The sequence below is a fragment of the Cyprinodon variegatus genome, unplaced genomic scaffold (assembly GCF_000732505.1).
Source record: "Cyprinodon variegatus isolate N-32 unplaced genomic scaffold, C_variegatus-1.0 Scaffold208, whole genome shotgun sequence".
Lineage (NCBI taxonomy): Eukaryota > Metazoa > Chordata > Actinopteri > Cyprinodontiformes > Cyprinodontidae > Cyprinodon > Cyprinodon variegatus.
The window spans coordinates 572,996-591,068 of record NW_015150661.1 but is presented as its reverse complement, the minus strand read 5'-3'; the positions used below and the strand labels follow the sequence as shown (position 1 = coordinate 591,068).

Here is an 18,073-nt window from a genome sequence, read left to right as displayed (position 1 = left end):
ACCTGCTTGATGTTAAAGAATTTAGAGTTGGTGCTTGTTTTATTACGCTACCCACTTTGTCCAATTCTTTAAAACTACTGCTGGCTCAGAAATAGGCATGACGTGGCTACCAGCATGCTTAACAGCTGGTTGAGAATTATTTGGATTTGATTCTTAGGATGTTACTTCAAATGCATTGATAAAGGTCCAAAATTAAAATATGATCCTTACAGATAATAAGGTGTATAACTGTCACTGGCACAGTGAGTAAAAATCAACATATCATTTTTATATTCCATAGTTCACATCTTTAACTAGTCATGGTCTTTAATAAGTTAGGTAACTTAAGGAAGTTAATCAAGATGATCACAAAACATATTTTTTTATAAATTAAAAAAATATGTTTTTTTAACCTGAATTATTACAGCCTTCTACAGAAGATCCATAGAGAGCGTTCTGACCAGCTATCTCACTGTGTGATGTTGAGGCTGCAGCGCCGCAGACTAGAAGAAAGTGAGAAGAGTAGTGAGAACAGCAAAGAGGATTATCGGGGCTCCTCTTCACTCCGTTAAAGACATTTCATCCCAGCGCTGTGTGTCCCGAGCCTTTAACATCATCAGCGACCGCTCATATCCCCACCATGGACTGTACTCCCTGCTGCCCTCTGGGAAGAGGCTTCACAGCATTCGCTGCAAGATCAGTAGGTTCTGCAACTACTTTTCCCCCACTGCCATAAGACCGTTGAACTGTTGGGGGAAAAATTTGAAAAAATTGATTTAGAGAGAAAAAGAAAAATGTCTACTGCATAATTGCACCATATATATTTGTCTTTGCAATGCTCTGAACTTCCATTTCAATGCCTATTTTGAAACATGTTTTTATTTTTCTCCCACATTGTTTATATTTGATTACTGCTGGACTTTATGAGATGGAAATGTTCATTTCACTACAAAGCTGCTGGCCATTTACTGTCTGAAAGCTTTACAAAACAAATTTTTGTTTTGTATACACTCTGTGTATAAAAAATGAAAATAAAAGTTGTCTAACTCTTAGTCTACTTAATGTATATACATCTTTCTCAAACCTGAGGAATAACAATAACTTTATATAGAAAAACAATTGAGGAACCAGGGCTTCCTCTAGTGGAAGTCAGAAGAATTATGTTTTATGGTAAAAGGGATGTATTAAACAATGTAAGCAAAGATCAGGCTCTCCTTAAGAATCTAATATCAGATTCTTAATTTATTTTTCTATGACAGAATTTAAAAGAGAAAAAAAAATGTGATGTATTATTTTTGATGGAGGCTTTTCGTTTCAAACAGATTATAAAATTCTAATTTTAGTCTATTTGATTTGTCAATCTAGGATCACAGCTGATCAATAATAAAAAAAAAAAAATGGCCCGATTCTGAATGCGATTGGTTTATTGTGTCATCTCTATCCACAATTATGTGGACAACAGTGAACCAGGGTCCGATCTGATGGCAATGTTTAAATTATTTCTAACGTTAAAATTGGGAATTGGGGGCTGAAATACAAATCATCCTGTTTCTATGTGTTCAATGACACAAATGCAGTCAGCCGAGCTACACGTGTTTTATCCCTTCAATTTTTTTAAAGCTCTGTAGCAAGATGCCAACTCAATTTAGTTATATAGTACAGTGAAAGCAACTGCGGTAATTACATAAAAAGGGCAAATAAAAGATAAAAATTAACCCCCCAGTATCACTGAAGGTAGCAATCGTGTATTTGGAGGTATCCATGGGTGAAAAAACTCACTTTTCCAGTCATACTTTTAATATCCAGGTATATTTGTGGTTATTTGTTCTGCTTCAAACTTGTGAATGTCAACTTGTGAGCCTTATGTCCCCCTTTCTTTCATGTCAGCACAGCAAACTACACAACTAGTATTTAACCCTTTATAGGGCAAGTTACCGTTTCTTATTAATGGCATACAAATGGAAATCAGCATTAATACCTCTAAGGTTATGTTGTACCACAAAAAAAAGAAGTGTTTCTTACACTCAGAGTGTTTTTCATGAATTTCTTATAGAATAACTGTTTAATATTTTTGGGCAATTTGTTGTTTCTTGTTATTACATTGACATTAATTTTTTCCATCAAAATATCCATATTTATTGAATGTTATAAAGGTAATAAAAGTCTTGTCCTGGATTCCAATAACACTATTGGCTTGAGTTTTGGATTTTCAAAGTATTTTACTGAATGCCCTATAAAGGGTTAAAATAAAATAAAAAACTATATGTGATGTGATATTGCTCTCTCCTGAAATAAAAAAAAAAATAGAACGCGTATCAAGATCTATACTGGGAGGTGTAGATGGATGACTAAAAGATACTTAAGGTAAAAATGGGACCCTTCCGTGTCCGTGATTGGCTAATGTCCAGAGGCGGTGTCCAGAGATCCTTGCATATGATTGGTTCCTTGTGGAAGCAGGGGCCAATGACAGCGCGGCTTTTTACTGGATAATGCGAATGACAATTCAGGAACTCCTGCTGGCACCGCATGTAGCGCAAAGAAGGAGGCGTAAACACTGACACAGCTAGGTAGCCATCAAGGTAAGTAATAAAACGGCATTAAATTCAACCATTTGCGATCTATTATATAGAATTTAAATGCACATGTACTGTTTGTTGACACTAACGATAGCCCGGACTATATTGTGTGATTGTATTCCTTCCGTGAATAAATACAGCTTTCAATAAATGTTTGCTCCCACAAAAACTCAAGCAACGGGCTGTTAGCCTGGCCTGCTAATGCTAGCTCGTCACAACGACTTTGGTGTGTGCGCCCTGGCGGGAAATTTTGTTTTTACGGCGTATTTCCTCGAGCAGCCACCAAAACGCACTTATGGCGGATATTTATCACAACTAGGCGCGGATTGTCGGTTTCTTGCAAGGCGGCGCGGATCGGTCGTCGACCGAAGCGCGTTTGTTGGTCGTGAGGTGTTGAGCTAATGTTTGCTAGCGGACTGGGCTAGCCAGCGCTGCTGTCTCGCGAGTACGCAGGAGGAAAATCAACGTGACTAGGCCAACGTTAGCGGAGTTTCAACCTTTGGCATTTTAGCTTTTCTGCTTTGCAAGCCTGTAAACCAGTTTTTACCATTTTGCATTCACACCCGACCTCTACGTACTTAACGTCTGTAACCTTTACCGCCATTGGAAGTAGTTAGGTGTATAATTTTGTTGGATATATTTGGGGTTTTTGTTAACGTTAAACACGTTTTATCACAACACGATGCGACGCGCTACTTGGCGGCGTGCTCTGGCTGATATTCATTTAGCAGTCAGCAGAACTGCACGATCATATATTTAGATTTAGGTTGCACTGTCCGAATTGCATAGCAATAAAGTTAAAATAGTTTGTGACTTGATCATAGATCTTATTAGTTTTTTGTTCAGGAGCCTCATTATCTCAGTACTCACGTTAGTGCTTAATTAACTTCCATTCTTCTCGACTTAATGTCTTCAGCAACAGAAGTTTGACCTAAGGCGATCACATCATGAGGAAGTTTCTGTAAGTTAGCTCTGTAGTTAGTCTTGATGGTTTGTTTATCTTAGACACAGCTGCTGGTAAATATCTCTTCCCTCAATGTAGAGTAGAACCCCACATGGTAGTGGCTTGGTTGATTTTTATTAAAGCAATCAGTGTTTTGCTCACTTCTGTTAATAAAATTAATTTACTATCAATTATATTTGGAGGCACTTTACAAGACCAAAACTTTCATATATGCAGGATGTGTATCACCAAGTCAATCCAACCACATAGATGGATTCAACAAATGCAATATATTATGTTATAATCCTAAATTGTCTTTCAATACTTCGTTTTCATGTTTTTTTAGGTTATGGAGATGAGCAGCAACAGCGAGTGCTTTGGATGTGGCCGCTCTGGGCATTGGGTCAAGCATTGTCCTAATGCCAGCGGTGCACGGGGACGTGGAAGGGGCCGAGGACGAGGAAAGGGTACAGTATACCTTGTTGCAGCATAAAACGTGTGCTTATGTTAGGGTTTTGTTTGAACAATTCCTGATTAAGATGTTGTCCCTGCTTCATTAAGGTTTTTCAAGATTCTATGTTGGAAATGCCTTTTTTCAGTAATAGAAATATCCATTCATTGTTTTAATGTTATATTTGTCTTTAATAATAAAAACAGAAAATTGCTTGAGCAGCAGTTGGACAAAAATATGCTTTAGGTTTTGTTTTTTTTGTCCACTCTTATTTGCATACTGGTTTTGACATTACAGAGCTGTTCTGTTATCGTTGTGGAGACCAGGGACACATGGCCAGGGACTGTGACCAAACTGAGGATGGTGTGTAATGGATTTCTTTTTTTTATTCTGTATCAGCTGTTTTTTACAGGTAAAAAAAAAAAAAAAAGTGATAACCTTTTTTATACCACCTCATCCATGTCCAGCGTGCTACAACTGCCACAGGAGCGGTCACATTTCCCGGGACTGCAAGGAACCCAGGAAGGAGAGGGAGCAGCTCTGCTACACCTGTGGCAAAGCTGGCCACATGGCCCGGGACTGTGACCACGCCAACGAGCAAAAGTGCTATTCCTGTGGCGGGTTTGGGCACATCCAAAAGCTTTGTGATAAGGTGAAATGTTACAGGTAAGTGGAGTTTATTTTTTTCCATTCCCTCTCTGTTTTATCTAGCCCTAAATAACCTACTCATGCTTTCTATTTTTTCTTCAGATGTGGTGAGATTGGTCATGTCGCTGTGCACTGCAGTAAAGCCAGTGAGACCAACTGCTACAACTGTGGAAAGGCAGGCCACCTGGCAAAAGAGTGCACCATTGAAGCAACTGCATAATCAGCACCCTCTGTTGCCCCTCCTTTTTTTTCAGATTGATGGTTGGTTGTATTATTTTCTCTGAATCCTCTTCACTGGCCAAAGGTTGGCTGACAGAGGCTAGTCCCAGGCCTGTGAGCCTCTCGATATGTAATACAAAGAAAGGGGTGATCAAAAATATCTTTCTGCATTCAATACAAAAAATGTTTTAGTTTGGTAGCGGTGTTATGTATAATGCTTTGTTAAAGAACCTCCCCCTTTCCAGGCCACTGGTGATCAGTGAGGAATAAACGGGACTAAACATATGGGAATCTATAGGACCTCTGAGCTTGTGGACGTGCATCTCAGTAAAATGAGATGGAAGACTGGAGTAAATGGAAACCAAACATCCATAAGTGGTTATTTTGGTTTGTTTTAGTGGAATATGAGTTGGCCAAGAGAGTTTGACAAGGAAACAGTTCATAACATGATGCATTTCAGCCCTACAAGCAGCTACAAGTGGGCGATAACAAACGCTATATTACTAAGATATAAAAAAAAATAATTTTGGAGGTATTAAAAAGACCCATGCTCTTTTATAGAAATCTGTTTACAATTTAAATATCACTTTGGTAGTCCAAGGTAGGTTTTCTGTTTTTAAAAAAAATGGCTTGGAAATGTTCTGGTTTCCTTTATTTTTTTCTTTTTTTTTATTTTATTTTTTACCTTGGCGGAAATTAAACATCAAGAACAGTTGTCAGAAAAGCAGAATTAGGAGTTATTTGGGAATGACAAATGTTTTCACAGAAATCGAAATGTTATTTTTGTACAATATCACTTAGACTACTGTATAAATACCATTTGCTTGTACTCAGTTTTTAAGTCGGAAGGAAAGTGCAACTGAAGTCCTAGAAAATAGAAATGTAATTTTAAACTATCAATAAAGCTGGAGGAGCACGGGGAGGAGTGTTTTGGTCTGACTTCATTTCAGTTCTGCTGACACTAAATGTTTGTCATTTCACAAGAGAAACTGGTCCGAATTAAGTTCTGTTTGAGGAAAATTGTAAGTATATCTAATAATATGGGTACCAGAAAAAAACAGGTAAAGTTTGTAATGCCTATCAAGAAGCTCTCTATACAATATTAATAAGCTGAAGAATATGTATGAAAAAATCAACACAGGTTTTCTGTTGGATTCAAAGATATATGTATATATATATATATATATAGCCAAAGCTCTTAATTGGGTATATATATATATATATATATAGCCAAAGCTCTTAATTGGGTATGATTTATTTGTGTGTGGCAATTTTAAGGATATGGGGACATACATGAAATGTTTTCCCAAAGCTCGCATACTAATAAACTTTTTCATAATACTTGAGTATATGAATCACCTGTAATTCTAAGCAGAAAACTGCAATGATTAAAAAAGCAGTGATGAATGAGATCCGTTGTTTGTCCGATTTTAGAGCTGCTAAGCTCCACCTCGGGTGTCTAAAATGGCAGCGGGGGTTTTGCGGTGCAGATGCAGAGCAGAGACCCTCCTCCTCCCCATCCTGCGTCACCAGCTCTGCTCCAGTCACATTTTAAAGAAAAAAAACAAGCCCAGCAGCCAGCCGGTGTGAGCCGGCTCCAGCTTCATGTGGGGGTTGTTTCTTTTTTATTGAATCGATATTTAAGTACGTTTTTTTTATCTGTTTTTTTGAACCCCACGGGGTTAAGCAAAGGAGATGAGGGGACTCCTGCCGTTTTTCCGGGGCCTTCTCACCGTCAGTAACCGTCAAGCCAAGCGAAAGGCTGGGATTGTCGGTTCTCGGTGCGGGCTTTGCGGAACTCAGTCTGGGAACAAGGTACAGTGCGAACTGTTGCTGTTCCTCGGTTCAGAAGAACAATAACGCTGCTCCACAAAGGCCGGATCTTTTAGTAATTTCGGAGATTTGTGACAATCTAACGGCTAGGCCAAAATGTAAACTTTGTTAGGCATGGATGCGCAGCGAAGGGGGGGTTCTAACATCAGGGCAGAGGCAGCAGTAGGGGGGGGGGGGTTAAACTTAAGTTTTTATTTTTATTTTTTTTACTAAATGGAGCCTCAAATGAAAGGGGTACACATTCGTATCTGTTGGTAAAGCTTTAATATGATTTGTAATGTTGTAATCCTCAAAGCCAGCCACAGATGGAGGCAAACTGAGCAGCCTCTAAGCACCATCCAGACCAGCAGGGGGCGCCCAACAGCTCCTAAGATCTCCCAGAGAACAAAAACAAAAATCTGAAATGGTTTTTATGAAGACTGGAACTTTGATCACAAAGTTTGCTTTAAACCTCAAAATACTGCTACATTAAATGTTTTTATATAGATAAAAATATTTTTAAAACTTTCTTAAACTTAATATTTTGACAGTAATGTTCAATTGACCTCCAAATAGAAATCTATACAAACAACTAATGAACATATTTTCCTCTAAGTTGTTTCACACAGAAAGATATTTTAGTCATATTTTTAATTTGAATTGATTTAAAGAAGAAAAATATTAACTTGATTTGTAAGCTTAAGATCCAGCTCTAGAGGCCATAATGCAATTATATCATTTGATACAAACGTTTTTTGTCTTTAATATGGAAGTAAGTGCAGCTTAGTTTTGAAAGAAATATACTCCCTTTCCCACTGGAAAAAACAGTTTAAACCCAGGATCAATCAGCTTTTAGTGGCAGTGGGAACAGCTCACCGAGGCGCATCTACCCGGGTCAAACAACTTAGCAAGCGGCATTCTGTGGGAACACCAGACCCGGGTAGACCCGTTAGTTTACGTGATACCATTGTGTGTGAAGTATGATTTAACAAGCTCAAACAACTGGTTTACATTCGATAAATATGGCACAGCACTCATAAGAGAGATTTAGACAGATAAACCAACGAAAAAAAGCACATTGACTAGGCCCTTGCTTCTTTAAATGTTGCTCTCCATTGTTTGCTTTCCTGCTTTCTGCCACAGTGGTGACAGCGTAAATGCTAACCTAGGATGCTGATGTCCCCAGACACCATCATCAAATACGGCTTTTTTTTTTTGCCAAATGCTGATTGTTAGCGGGTCGACCATTGTTTGAAAAACATGCGTAAACCCAGTATTTTCAATGGGAAAGAGGCTTAAGAACACTGGTTACATAGTTTAGGATTTATGCAGCTAATTACATAGGCATTAGATTTAAATTGAGCGTGTGGGGCCATAAATATATTAGCATGAGAAGCTAATTGAAATATGTTTTAAATTGCTACTTCTTTCCCCTTAACTATGGCGTTTTAATGGTGAAAAGTTGGATGTTCCCAATACCCAGGGCCTGCTTTTAAAGGATTTCAGTACCGGGGTTACAGACAGTGAAGTGGGGCCATTTCTAACCATGTTGACATCCATAGAGTCAAAGTTCATTTCCTATTTCTTCAAATACTAAAATTTGGTTTGAGTGTTAAACAAAATATTTATACCAGAAAAAGGTTTGTCAGGGTTTTTCTTTTCTTTTTTTTCTGTTTTCATCTGTCATACTGTATCAGAACCACAGTTGGCAGCAGTAGGGTGCAATACATAGTTTTCTGAAGGTTGAAAATTTTGAATTTTATATCACTATCTTTATCATTAATACAACATACTTATCCTCAAAGGATCAAATATGGAGTATATTAGTACATTTTGGACTAGTAAGACTTATTTTTTATGAATGTTCACTGGATCAAATTTTTAAAGCCAATTTTTCATAGCATCTGGGTGCTTTTTATATTATTTTATGCAGTTTACATCATGCATTGGCTTCTCTCCTCTCTTCAGCCACAGCCAAGATTTGGGCTGCTGTTTGACATCGATGGCGTGCTTGTCCGGGGTAGGATGCTTATTCCTGCAGCCAAAGCGGCTTTTGAGAAGTTGGTGGACTCTCAGGGACAGTTTGTGGTGCCAGTTGTTTTTGTCACTAATGCAGGGAACTGTCTCAGACAAACAAAAGCAGACCAGCTCTCTCACATCCTGGGAGTGCCTGTGAGTTACAAAACACACTCTGTTCATTTGGTTTGTCTGGTGTACCCTGACAACTCTGCTGACATCCATTGCCCTACTTTCAGATTACACAAGACCAAGTCATCATGTCCCATAGTCCCCTGAGGATGTTCAAGAAATTCCACGAAAAATGTGTCCTGGTGTCGGGACAAGGGCCTGTTCTGGAAATTGCTAAAAAGTATTAGCAAAAATTATCCCTATTGCATTGGTTTCATTTCTTTTTTAAAGAAAAACCTAAAAGTTGTTCTCATTCCTTTTTAAAACTTTTCCTGCAGTTTGGGGTTTAAGAATGTCATCAGCATTGACATGGTGAGGGAGTCGTACCCGCTGCTGGATATGGTGGATCATAACAGACGACCCAAACTGCCGGTAAGACATGCAATTTTTTCTGGAAATTAGATGTTTTAATTTGGTGTCTTTTAAGATATTTTATCCTATAAATCAATATTTGATAAGATTTTCTTCTTTTGTTTCAGTCCAGTCCTATAGTAAACCTTCCTAAAGTTGAAGGTATGAATCTATCACTTGCGTATCCTTCTCAGTCTGATATCTTTGCCATCTCAGAGGTTGCATCTCAATGGTTTATCCTTACATGCAGCTGTGGTTTTGTTCGGTGAGCCAATCCGATGGGAGACAAACCTGCAGCTGATAATTGATGTTCTATTGACCCATGGTAACCTCAACAGTCCTCACCAACCCCATGCGTTACCCCACCTCCCTCTTTTGGCCTGCAACATGGACCTAATGTGGATGGCAGAGGCGAACTCTCCAAGGTAATCTAGGGATAGATTTTGTCCCTGAATGTTTTTTTTTTCATGTTAACAGTAAATAATCTGGTACTGCTATTTCATCTTCTTTCAGGTTTGGCCATGGGACATTTCTTGTGTGCTTGGAGAATATCTTTAAGAAGATTACTGGCACAGACCTGAAGTATGAGGCCCTCATGGGAAAGCCCAGCGAGCTGACCTATCATTTTGCAGAGTATCTCATCAGAAGCCAGGCCATGCAGAGGCAATGGAAACTTCCCATCACTTCCCTTTATGCTATAGGGTGAGATCTTTTATTTCTGTAGGCAACAGTTCCCACCTAAGTATTTAAAGTGCAGTCTTGTCAAAGTCTAAGCAACATTGTGAAACACTCTATTATGAGAAAGAATGGACGAATCTTGTACTTTATTTCTTTTTCTTCTCCAACTTTTACAGCGATAACCTCATGACTGATATATATGGGGCCAATCTGTACAATCGCTTCCTTGAGGAGAGAGTTGCTAGAAAGAACCCCAAAGCTGTTGCCAAGGTGGCTGCTGCCACTGGGTCCAGTGCCGCCATGCCTGGCGGGGAAGAAGAGATCGACAGCATGTGGGAAAATGAGCTTGCTCTGCCCTCTGCCACTTCCTGTAAGTCCGTTCTAGTTTGTACAGGGGTGTACAACCCCAACGCGGAGGTCCCGTCCGACGCAAGCCGCTGCATCAAAGAAACTGTATTTCACGGTCACCGGGACTTCAGGTTTGACCCGGCGCTGGTGGAGCCAGACCACATCGTGCAGGACGTGGAGGAAGCCGTGGAGCTCATCTTCCAGCAGGAAAAGTTTGTGCCTCAGTAGAGATTCTGGTCCGATCAGGTTCCTTTGCCGTTCGAGTACACATTGTAACGGCATAAATCTGGGATCGCACCACTTAATGCAGGAAACAGTTGGGAGTGCATCACTGTGGACATTGAGTAAATAACTGACAGACAGGGCATTAAGATAACATAGCTTATCTTCTAACATTCATGAAGACAAATGTAAGAGAATCAATTAACTGTGACCATTATTTGGTTTTGTTATCATCTTTAACTTTGTTGTTCGTAAGAGACGTGTTCTAGCTGCCTTATGTGACCCTGGTTATTTTTTAGATGATCAGAAGTTAAAAAGTACAAACCATGAAGCCGTCCTCGTATTCCAGAAGTTCGTCTGTGTTTTAGAAGAGGATAGTCTGAGAACATTCGCTGTCATGATTTCCTTTTCAGTCCTTTGTTCACTCAGTTAACCCTTTAAGATCTATGCATGAACACGACGAGTAGTTTTAATGTAATAACAACAGTTTGATGTGCAATACCGTTCTTTCAGATGAGTCGTCTATCCACATTTTGTGTTGCTGTGAAAGCCATAACCAATATTTGCACAGATCTTTTACGTTTGTTAAAAAAAAAAGTTGTTGTTTACCCGTTTAACATTTGCTTTAATGTAAAACTTCTCTTATATGCTCTCAGATTTTCATTCCAGAGACAACAATAACAACACAGCCATTCAGTTATTTTACCAAGTCCTTTTTTGTTGTAAGTACCTTACCTTGGTAGAAACATAAAGAATAACTACAAAATTGACTTAATGTATGTGTTTTTTTCCCCCCTCATTATACACATTTTAAGCAAAGTCTTTGATAAAGAAAATAAATCAATTTCTTTTATATATTTTCGGGGGGTAGAAAAGGCTGCATAGTGACAAAATGGTTAGGATTGTTCCCTCGCAGCAAGAAGTGTCCAGAGTGCAATCTTGGGGTGGGGTCCTGCTGATTCTGGAGCCTTCCTGCCGTATTCCATCTTGGTATTTTGGAATTCACCCACACATGTTCCAAAACACGTTTGATAGGAACTGTTTCAGTAAATCCACTAAGGTAAAAGTTTGCATTAATGGTTGTTTAACCCTTTTGTGTGTTGCCTGTGATGGACTATTGTTGAATAACGATAAATTGGTAGCGAAAATAGATGGCTAAATTTGATGGTCTTGGTTTTCAGGAATATATGTATAAACTGATAGATTTTCTGTTTTATTATTTCTACATTTTTTTATTTATTTTTGACATTTTTTTTAATTTGTAGTTGCAAATAAAGACAGTTAAAAAGTTTAAAAAGTATAGATATCTTACATGGTTATAACTGTACATGTTTGAGGAAACAATGTCTTCTTTAGACATGATTTGGGTTAAAAAAAACCCGAACATCTCCAGTGTTGAATACTGGATAACTTTTTGCGTTTTTTTTCTTTCCAGCTAAACCAAAATAATCCAGTTGGGCTCTGGTATCAGCACAAGTAATAATCCATTTCTTTTTAGTTTTCCTTTCTTTAAAATTAAAAAAAAAAAAAAATGAAGCCTTTAGTTTCATCTCATGCCATGTTGTGTAATAAACATTAACCACTATGAGGAAGATATTTTGCAAGCATTGTCCTACAAAGCAGTAGTGTGAGACCGCAGCATAATAATTTAGCTGACTTCTGTTTTAATCCAGCTTTAGTCAGCTCATATAAAATTGAGACAACTGTTTTCCGTAATGAATTATCTGTATAATACTATATAGACACAAAACTTGATTAATATATCGTTACCTGTTCCTCTGTTTTACACTGATGTTTACCAGTTGCAGTAGCTTATGCTCTAGACCAAAAAAGTAAATCCAAGGAAAATAGCAAGCTGTGTCAACCATGCAGATGATGATAAGCCATATATGGACCCTCCCTTTCACTCATTGCCTTTTGTCAAACTGTAACCCTAAACCTCTACTTGGTGTATTTACTGGTGTCTCATATGACACTCCATTACAGGGCAGTGTATAATTGTGAGGTTAAAGGGGAAAAAAGCAGATGTTTTAAAATCTGAAGTCACCTAAATGATAAACAGTATCCAATTGTGTGTTAATTATCCTCCCAATAGATTCAGCTCTTTTCTGAACGCTTCCCAGGCTTTTTATTGAAAGACCCAAACAAAATGCATTGTGCAGGTCAAGGATCATCACAGACTTAATGCAAAGCTTTAAACTGATTAAAGGATTCTTTGGTTCGTCTAAAGATGCAAGTTATTTTGAACAATGGCTAACTCTCTGGGATATGACTGACCACCTAAATCTACAGACCTGGCAAAGATAACATCAATTAAAGTAGAAGTCAGGTCAAAGTTAATGGAGGGGGAACAGCAGAGAGCCACAGCTCAGGTGGGAGAAACTGTTAATGATGATGGACTCAACAAATCAGGCGTTGAACGAAAAGTAGCGACAAGAAAGTGTTTGTTCAGAGAAAGGTTAAGAAGTTGATACTAAAAGTGTTGATGATATGATGCCATTTTTGCAGAAAAAAATCATTAACATCGATAATAAATGTTAAAATTTCATCTATGTTTGTATAGAAAAGTTTTTAGCAAGATTTTTTTTAGTAAAGAATTGTCAAAATAAAGTTGTAGTTTTTTCTAGCCAATATAGAGATAAAACACCTGCACCGTTTTGTTACTGAAGTTGCTTCAATTCAAACAACTTGAGTAAAATTTATTTACAAAGTGATGGTGCCAAGCTAAAAGCCACGTAACTGGAATGTGTGCTTGCATTTATTGTTAGGTCTCTATGGATAAAGAGAAATAAAAATAAAAAAAGGGAGAATGCTGGTCAGATGGGATTTTAGAGAACATGGGGGCACCAACAGTTAAGGTAAAGTTAAGGTAAAGTTAAGGTAAAGTAACTAAGGCGTTGGTAACAACAGGTTTATCATGAAGCAATATATTTATTTTAGACAATTTCTTTATTAAAATGATCCAATAACTAAAACTGAGGAAGAAAATCCTTTGCTTATGTTTGGGCTTCCATCATATTTTATACCATTTTCCACCGAAATGTCCTTCCATTCAGACAATATCAGGCATCAAAGAGCTGTTACTCAGTTATCTTTTCCTACAGTCTCAATGCAAGTACAGTTAAATCAACAAAAGCCCAGATTTCCATTTGCTTTTTTTTCAATCAGTCATGAACATCAACACAACACACTTAAAGGTGAACAAAAGCATGAAAGAGTTCTGGACACAGAAATCAAAATTGTCACTTATAGTTTGCAAGGAACAATAAATAAAACAACTCCTGTAAGTAATCTCTCTAATGAATTAAACAAAGTAGGTTTGATTGTGAAGTATAGCAAAAAATGAAAACTCAATTAGTTGGACTTTAATGTAAAATGGCTGCTGCAAAGTCAGAAAAAATCCATTTAGCATCTTTGTTTTAACCTAATTTTCCCTTCCTTCTTTTTTTACTTTTTGCCAGTTTTATCTGAGGTGCAAACAAAAGTCCGTTAGGTGGCCTTAATTTTTATGTTGTGCTTCTTGTGTAACGTTTCTAGCACTTGTGGGAGTAACTCCATATTGAGGAGTGGCCTTTCCAAGTCCTCTGATAGAATAAGAGAATCCGAGTCGGCACTGACCCCTGAAAGTCCGGTGTGCAACCTTCTCCTGTGTTTGGGCTTCAGTGAGCGCAGAGAGTCCGCCTCAAATCCTGAGTGTCTCTCTTCCACATACAGGGTGAAGGTAGATTTTCTGGCAAGTTTCAAACTCCACAAAAGCAGAAGATTAATGCAGAACACCATCACTGCTGAGACTGTATTATAAGACACATAAACACAGATGGAGGTGGTTATTTGATGTATGCGTGGAAAACTGCATGAAGAGAAGTAGGCATCACCAAGGCAAGTGATGGTTCTTTGAGCTACAGAGTCTGGACTAGAACATAAAGGCTCCTCTGAGACAACAGCCTTGTTCTTTAACAGCCAGTTCCTCAGGTACTGGATGCTGCAGTCACAGCGGAACGGGTTTGGAGACAGCGACACCTTTTTTAAGTTAGGCAGTCGGTCAAACCAGCCTGGAGGCACCGAGGTTAGCTGGTTGTCATGCACATAAAGTTCTGTGGTTTCTGAAGGTAGATGAGGCAGCTCCATGAGGTTTAAAGAGCTGCAGTTGACACTCAGCCCAGATGATTGGAGAACAGAGAAAACACAGGACTGGGCAGTTTTCTGAGGGCTTGATGAGGTCAGGAGAAAGCAGACAGCTAACGTCACACTGTGGAGCAGCATCCTGTTGGAACAAGTAGTTTTTTTTTACTCAATAATAATAACACTGCCAATAAAAAATTAAAGTAAAACACATTAGTACATATGTGATCTGATTATATACACACTACAGACAAGAATTCTATTATATTTTAGCTTTTAGGATTGCAAAATGATGAAGTGCATTATTTTCACCAATCTCCAGTCTCTTCTTTCAACTGACATCGCTTCAGTAAATTCTGTTCTTCTATGTTTTCCCTCTCCAGACCCTTTATTCTAGAATTAATTGTAAATAATATTTAAGATATTCATAGAGAAAAACTCTCCCCAGAGCACTGACATTTTTTTTAATCAATTTTAAACCTGTTCTGGGTTAGGCTGGGAAGTCTTTATCCTTTGTTAAAGGGAAGCTCTGTGTTTACACCTTGAATTTTTATCTCTCCGATTCTTTTTCCTGAAAAGAGATCACTCAGGACAAACTCTTTAATTAAAACTTCATTATGTATATCTATGAAATAACCATGATAAATTACAACACATTTTGAAAGAAATTGTAATCTTACTCAGATCAGAGGAGTCGCTTAGGGTTACAGTGCTTACAAACCGGGCTCACATCTCCTTAAGTGGGCCCCAATTAACAGTTAGAGAAGCATTTTATACATTTCCAGTCTGCCACATCATCAAGTCATTTCATCATTACATCATACCTGTTTGCAGATGAGGAGAGATCCATGGCTCCAGCCTTATCCAAATATTAAACTTTGTTCTTAGCTGTAGGACACCGTTCTCATTCCCTTCTCAAATCTTTGCCATGTACAAAATGAATATTATAAATGTATATCCGGACAGAGGAACAGTCCTAATTAGATAAACTACTGGGGGAAAACATCAGTTCTGACACGCAACAGGCAGGTAATATTAGGGTGTAATAAACTCACACATTATCAATGATAATTATCCTAACACCATCAATGTACAGTTGCATGAAACCAAATTGAGTTTTAGACACTTCTACCGACAGAAAGGGGTCAAATTATACCTACATCGTCACATCTGCACACATGCTGCAGATAATCCTTAGACCCAATGTCACTCGACAATTTATTGATAAAGAACACATTTTTTGAAGCAATCAATAAAGGCCAGGTTCAATTCTGGGTAGAAATTTGATTGCTCTTGAGATCAGAAATATAAAAGATTATCTCGATACGGAGACTGATATTTTAAAATAATTTTAATCAGAGCAAAAGCCGAGCTCCAATTGCTTATCTTTTAATCAATTTAATAAATTAGTTCAATTTGTCCTTAATATTTTGCACCACAATTGGGTGATGTATATTTATAAATGTATTTAGCTTAAGGATTTAAATCTGCATCAAATAAGATTGAGATATTTTTCAATTAATAACAAAGCAGCCCAAATACATAAGTCAAATTCAGGTGCATTAATAAAAATACACAAGGCATTGGATCATATTATCCAAGTTTGGTAGCAGTTATCTATAAAAGGAAACCCAGGTGATGTGGAGAGTGTATAATGGTCATTTTGTCTGTCAGCAGCAATCTGTTTGCAATAGATTGAGAGACAGAGAAAAAAAAAGAAGGACCAAAACATAAAGGAATTTTTCCAGAAATAGCCTACTTTTAATTTCAAAGAAAAGTAGAATTGTTGCAATGGTTCTCTTAACAGTTTCTGGTGCCAAGCAGCAGTTCAATCTATGGGATGGAAATTCAAGGTAACACTATAGTTTATGACAGCAAGTGTCCCTTAATGGTTTTATTTAGTGAAAAAGACATGACATACAGGTTTCATTCCAAAACTACCTTTGGGCTATCTTCAAATCTCTGTTTGGTTGGTATGAAAAACTGTGTCATAGTTCACTCACGCTCCATAGAAATGCTGTACAATTTTTGCAATAGCAAAACCTTGTAAAACTGAATTTGAAAATGTATTTATGGATAATCCTTCCCTGATCTTTACCCTGTTACACAACAGTATAAAAAAAAACAACAAAAACGCGATATTTGGCCTGAACGGTTTTGTTTTTAAAATGTTTATGGAAAGTTAGAGATAATAATAGACTAGAATAGCAGGCAGGCAGACTGGTAGCAGACTCAAATGACAGACTACCGGTGATGTTAAAAAAAACAACAACCACCAGGATTAAAGTCTATCATAAACTAAAAGGTTCTGCAATACTAGAAACAATGTCCACAGTGAAACATGTTAAATATTTATATAAATTTAGATGATGCCTATCAGAAAAGAAAAACAAAACAAAATTGACTCCCTAAAGCAAGAATGTAATCTCCAGCTGTTCACATCAAGACACCAGATGTTTAATATTTATAGTAATACAGATATTGAAATATTGGAGTGAATTGAAATTAGTATGAAATTCATTAATATATTTAAACTTGGCACTGTCAGGAGTCTAGTTAGGGTTAGAGTCGCACTAAGCAACAAGAACATCAGCTGCTGGTAGCATCACTAAACACAGAACAAACATATATGTATATATTCTTATACCAAAAATTGCCTTTAAAAACACAAAAACAAACCTTTCTGTGTCAATCCAACTTCAAGGACTCTTCTGCTAATGCCAGTCATACTTATGTAGTTTGAACAGCAAGAGCTCCTGACTCCTTTACTGCAAAACTGATGTGTTAGTGAGCGCAACGATATAAAACCTCATGTTAAGCAGGAGTGCACCCATAATAGTGCACAGTTAATGTTCACATGACTTAAAAGAAGTCCATCTGCTTCAAAGTGATAAGCGTTATCTATCAATATGCGGACTGAGACTCTCCAAACAAAACTGCAATGGGTGTGCTGTTAACATTCACTGCAGCATTTGAAGGGGAACATAAGGGATATGTGGATTTTATGAGGTAAAACCTTCAGATCTTCAAAAATAAGCTTTGGTGACATGCTTAAGAGTAAGATGATAGACTGTGATGACGTTTTGTTGACAAACTTTCAATTTGTAGGTGTAGTTCTGAGGTGACTTATTTTTTTCCTGCTGTAAATTTAATCGATGCCCTCTAGTGGAATAGTAGGGATGGTTTAGTGCTGCTCTGATGTGGAAATTAAAAAAGGGCTCATAAAATTTTTGAAATCATTCTAAAAATGAACAGCAAATTTAAATGAGATGGATTTTTATCAGCCTTATGCTCTCCATTCAAGTATGGAGATGTTCCATACTACTGAGTAGGAAACTGCTGGGGAATCTCCCTCTCCTCTCTCCTAATCTCTGTGTAAGATGTTCTTATGCCTCTTTTAGCCATAATTACATGTGTAATACATGTACTGTAGCACTTTTATAGCTTTGGAACCGAGGTTGTGAGAGTTAAGAGTCCTGGCTTCGGGCTATTGAACATCCAGGAGTTGGATTAGGCGCAATTGTTAACAACCTGGAG

General features: G+C 37.7%; 3 protein-coding genes across 3 annotated transcripts; 2 read left to right on the top strand and 1 right to left on the bottom strand.

Annotated features, from left to right (window-relative positions):
• Positions 1 to 2,437: 2,437 nt before the first annotated feature.
• cnbp (CCHC-type zinc finger, nucleic acid binding protein) lies at positions 2,438 to 5,736 on the top strand. The gene is made up of 5 exons (XM_015380183.1): positions 2,438 to 2,558; positions 3,845 to 3,965; positions 4,247 to 4,312; positions 4,417 to 4,615; positions 4,700 to 5,736. Exons 2-5 carry the CDS (start codon positions 3,848 to 3,850, stop codon positions 4,815 to 4,817), a joined length of 501 nt encoding a protein of 166 aa, XP_015235669.1. The 5' UTR covers positions 2,438 to 2,558; positions 3,845 to 3,847; the 3' UTR covers positions 4,818 to 5,736.
• A 624-nt stretch (positions 5,737 to 6,360) lies between these two features.
• LOC107088177 (cat eye syndrome critical region protein 5 homolog) lies at positions 6,361 to 11,000 on the top strand. Its single transcript, XM_015380188.1, has 8 exons — positions 6,361 to 6,631; positions 8,597 to 8,800; positions 8,884 to 8,996; positions 9,094 to 9,187; positions 9,295 to 9,328; positions 9,417 to 9,591; positions 9,680 to 9,868; positions 10,021 to 11,000. Exons 1-8 carry the CDS (start codon positions 6,512 to 6,514, stop codon positions 10,418 to 10,420), a joined length of 1,329 nt encoding a protein of 442 aa, XP_015235674.1. The 5' UTR covers positions 6,361 to 6,511; the 3' UTR covers positions 10,421 to 11,000.
• A 2,382-nt stretch (positions 11,001 to 13,382) lies between these two features.
• On the bottom strand, positions 13,383 to 17,316 carry LOC107088178 (platelet glycoprotein IX-like). The gene is made up of 2 exons (XM_015380189.1): positions 17,216 to 17,316; positions 13,383 to 14,678 (listed from the first exon to the last, which is right to left on the bottom strand). Exon 2 carries the CDS (start codon positions 14,675 to 14,677, stop codon positions 13,904 to 13,906), a length of 774 nt encoding a protein of 257 aa, XP_015235675.1. The 5' UTR covers position 14,678; positions 17,216 to 17,316; the 3' UTR covers positions 13,383 to 13,903.
• Positions 17,317 to 18,073: the final 757 nt, after the last annotated feature.